Raw genomic sequence first — 4,015 nt, forward strand, 5'->3', positions numbered from 1 at the left:
TGGTGTAGTTGCAGGAGTGGTGTTGGTCTTGAGCATTAGTGGGACTACTGCTGTGTTGTTGGTGATAAGCATTGGTGTAAATGCAGAGGTGAAGTTGAGTACAGGAATGATTGTCGTTATGTGACTGACGTTAGTCACAAGTGAAGTTGTGCTACTTGGGGCAAGTGTAGTAAGGGCTACAACAGTTTCTGCACATGTACCCACATTTCCCACTCTGTCTACAGCAGCTAGCTGTACACTCCGTGAACAGCAGGTGGAGCTGTAAAAAACTATTGCTATATTCTCTCCCGCTTCTCCAACCACATTCCTGGTACTCAAAGTACCATTCCCTTGGCGGAGAGAAATGGTTTCAATTCCAGTCCCATTGATTCCATCTGTGAATTTAGCAAGAAGTTCCCACTGAACAGATGCACAGAGGAGAGGAGAGGCCGGACAAAAATCAGAAATTTCGACTACCTGGCACACTGGAGCAGACAGGTCAGTTACCTGGACAGAGGAGGAGGTAAACGAGGTTAAGGAAAAATAATTTTAAAAACCGATAACCCTCCAATTTGTTGTTGTATTCAAGACAAGTTGTGTGTTCAGAAATCAGATGCAAGTATCTGATTTCTGAACATTCCCAGCTGTATCACGTCTCACCTTGGTAGCTACTGAAAACCTGAGCACAACGTAGTTGATGTCAGTCTGAGCAGCGTTCTCAGCAACAATAGTGAGGGAAACATCTGTTCCTGAAGCAGCGCTATCTGTAGCTGTTAAGGTCCCCATGCCATTGGCTCGACCATCTGCACCGATGCTCACCAAGGAAGGCCATGCAGTGGCAAAGCCACGGTTGTTATTGGCTTGTATGGTGAATGTCCCAGTTTCCTTTGAGGATATGGTGAAAGATATGGAGATGCTGGAGCCAGGTTCGATGCTCTGGCGGTCAGCTTGAGCCTGGCATAAAGGAAAGGAAGAAAAATGTTTGGTTTTAAATCGTTGGAGTAATTCTGCTTAAAAATGGTAACTTGAATCATCTTTTGTTGTGGTAACCACAGTAATCAATTCGACCAATAATAGAACTGATTTCAATTAAATTAAATTCTAAAGTCTTGATCAAACATTGATTCAACTGATTCAACTTAATCAAATCACATCTGAAGTCAGCTCTATATTGTCCATTTTATGAAACTCCAGAGTAAAACGATGTATGTGCACATATATGTTATTTTATTTTGTCTTTTAGGAAATGTACTAAAAAAGTAACTAAACCAAACCTATTTTTCCAGTGCTATATGCCTAAAGCTTTCAGGCCAAAGACCACTTACCCCATTTAACAAACACTCATGAACCACCTAACTTGAAATTGTCCCCGCAATAACACAACATCTTAATATATACAACCTGAAATGTATAAGTCACTGTCTTTGTGTGAAGGGTGGTGCTGTTTCATAAGTGTGATTGGCCATAATAAAACCATGACAAGTTTTGGATTGTAAGGCTTCCAATGATAGAGAACACATGGAAGTCAAAAAAGCTCTTTAAGTGTTTAAGTGTTGTGTGCACTAAAAACATTTTAGGGCTATTTGTAATTTAGAAGCATAATAAAATAAAAATAGACTTGAGTAGAGTTGGAAAAAACAAACATTTTCTTTCAGTCAGTAGGTAGCCCAACATCCATCCATCCATCCATCCATCCATCCATCCATCCATCCATCCATCCATCCATCCATCCATCCATCCATCCATCCATCCATCCATCCATCCATCCATCCATCCATCCATCCATCCATCCATCCATCCATCCATCCATCCATCCATCCATCCATCCATCCATCCATCCATCCATCCATCCATCCATCCATCCATCCATCCATCCATCCTTTTTCTTACACCCTTATCCCATTGGGGTGGTGAGGGGTGCTGGTGCCTCTCCAGATGTCAACGTCCGAGAGGTGGGGTGACCTCTCGGACGTTGACCCATCACATGTATCCCAACATAAATAATTTTATTTGAGATTTTCAGATGCAGTTAGTCAGCGTGGGGTGCAGCGGTGTTCACCGCCTCGTCACCATCACATCGCATTCAGACCTAGATCTGCATGCATAGGACATGCTATGTATCGTAATAGTGTTCAAAAACGAAAGCTCTGCATCTCACCCTGAGAAACTTTCCACTGAAATCTTCTGTTTTCTTGTGACCCAGTCTTAAGCCGTTTATCCATTACTATTTTTAAACACAGTACTTTGGTAAGCTAACTGTAGCGTTACACTTTTAGCTCAAGTCACGACAAATTAGCAGTTGTTTACATGCAGTATCCCGCGGACCACTAGGGGACGCTCACAGACCACCAGTGGTCTGGGAACCACAGTTTTGAGAAAACCGCCCTACAGGGAGTGTATCCTTTAGATAACCATGGTGTTAGTCCCTTCTTGTATATTTCACAGTGGTGGACACACCTTTCAGACCGGAGTGAACATAAAGGTACTGACGGTAACAGAGAGACTGGAGGTTCTGATCTGTGTGGAAGCCTGTCTCTGGAAGCTGGTTGGTGAGGAGGAAGAGTCCGTCTCCTGTCCTGTCAGCTGAACCAGGAAGCTCCCAGCCGGGACTTTACTGAACACCACCAGATAGTCGCTCTTTCCTATCGACTGTCCAAAAAACAAAACACAAAAACATGGTTCCTCATTCAGCTACCAATCTATTCAGAGTTTCCACCAAATTATGCATTAAAAACTGTATTATTTACATCCAGTAAAGTCTCTTTATTATGCTTTGTGTGTCTTATACATCAGAGAATTAGAGCCACTGAAAAGAAACAAAACTCTCAAGTTAATTTAATAATTTTAACTTTTTTCTCAGAAGTCGGACTTTAATCCTTTGAGATTAAAAGTCAGAATTTTGAGGAAAAAAGTCAGAATATATTTTGTTCTCGTTGCCTTAATCCTCTTCTGTAATTTTACCAGATTTACCTACTTGAGGTATTCCAGATTAAGACTGTTTCCTGCTGAATTGATATTTAATTTCTGTGATTTTACTGCAGCCTGAAAGGAGTTTGGTCATAATCTGGAGTTAATCTCTTGAAGACGTGAATTGATCTACAAAGAGAACGTTGCATACCTGGACTGATCCATTGACTTGTGTCGATCTGGAGAAGTCGAACAGAGTGACGTCTCTGACTGTAGCTGTGTCACTTCCTGTGACGGTGACCCACAGAGTGACGTTACTGCCTAACGATGAGAGAAGAGACGAAATCACTCAGAGAGTTTACAGAGGTGCCCAAACTGAAATACAACAAATAAAGTAATTTGATTGTTTTTTTTTGTTTGTTTTGTAGATGTTATTCACTGTAGATCTGAAGATTGGAAAAGTTTTGCATGTTTGCTGCATTAATTAAACCTTCGGATCGACTCGCTGCCTCAGCTTATCTGGGTCCAGTTAACAAACACACAACACGACAGCATCTAGTTTTCAAATTATTTTCAAGTTGTTTGAACAAATTATAAAATCAAAATTTGGGTCACTTTCTTTCAAAATGTTTTCTAAATTTAGCAAAGTTTAATCAATTAAATAAAAGCTGATTTAGGTGCAGCCATGTTGGTTTTTCAGCAAAAAATCCTGGATAGATGTGGTTCTACTTATTATAAAAGTTGTGTTGTAAAGAGACGAATACTTTGTGTTGTCCGCAATATTTTCCATTGTAGGAAAATTATGTTGGGAATAATAAAAATTAAATCTTGAACTGCAGTTAGGGGCCCAAAAAAACAGTCCAAGGACCACAAATGGCCCCCGGGCCACACCTTTGACACCCCTGGTTTAGGATAAGACCATTCCAACAAACTTTAAAAATAATCATGCAGGTGATCGTTCTGAGAAAATGAAGTGAGTATTGAGAATGGAGGCTTAGCCAACACAGGTGATGAGTTTTAAATTCTGAGTTTCATTTGAATGCCACTGAGATCAGAGACCGAGTCGCTTCAGGAGCGTTAATGTCTGAGAACAGAGACCGAGTCGCTTCAGGAGCGTTAATGTCTGAGA

At 40.9% G+C, this 4,015-nt stretch overlaps 1 protein-coding gene and 1 long non-coding RNA gene across 2 annotated transcripts in view; both read right to left on the reverse strand.

The window, feature by feature from the left end:
- Positions 1–330: 330 nt before the first annotated feature.
- LOC108166817 (uncharacterized) lies at positions 331–953 on the reverse strand. The gene is made up of 2 exons (XR_001777216.1): positions 640–953; positions 331–486 (listed from the first exon to the last, which is right to left on the reverse strand). It is a non-coding gene; the product is annotated as an uncharacterized LOC108166817 (long non-coding RNA).
- Positions 954–2,439: 1,486 nt separating this feature from the next.
- LOC103475317 (von Willebrand factor A domain-containing protein 7-like) overlaps positions 2,440–4,015 on the reverse strand; it is a 9,253-nt gene continuing 7,677 nt past the window's right edge. Inside the window, exons 14-15 of the mRNA XM_017308136.1 lie at positions 3,098–3,207; positions 2,440–2,628 (exon numbers count right to left, since the gene is read on the reverse strand). Of these exons, the coding sequence (XP_017163625.1) occupies positions 2,440–2,628; positions 3,098–3,207 (299 nt within the window). The remainder of the gene's footprint in view (positions 2,629–3,097; positions 3,208–4,015) is intronic.

Source organism: Poecilia reticulata, linkage group LG13 (assembly GCF_000633615.1).
Source record: "Poecilia reticulata strain Guanapo linkage group LG13, Guppy_female_1.0+MT, whole genome shotgun sequence".
Classification (NCBI taxonomy): Eukaryota; Metazoa; Chordata; class Actinopteri; order Cyprinodontiformes; family Poeciliidae; genus Poecilia; species Poecilia reticulata.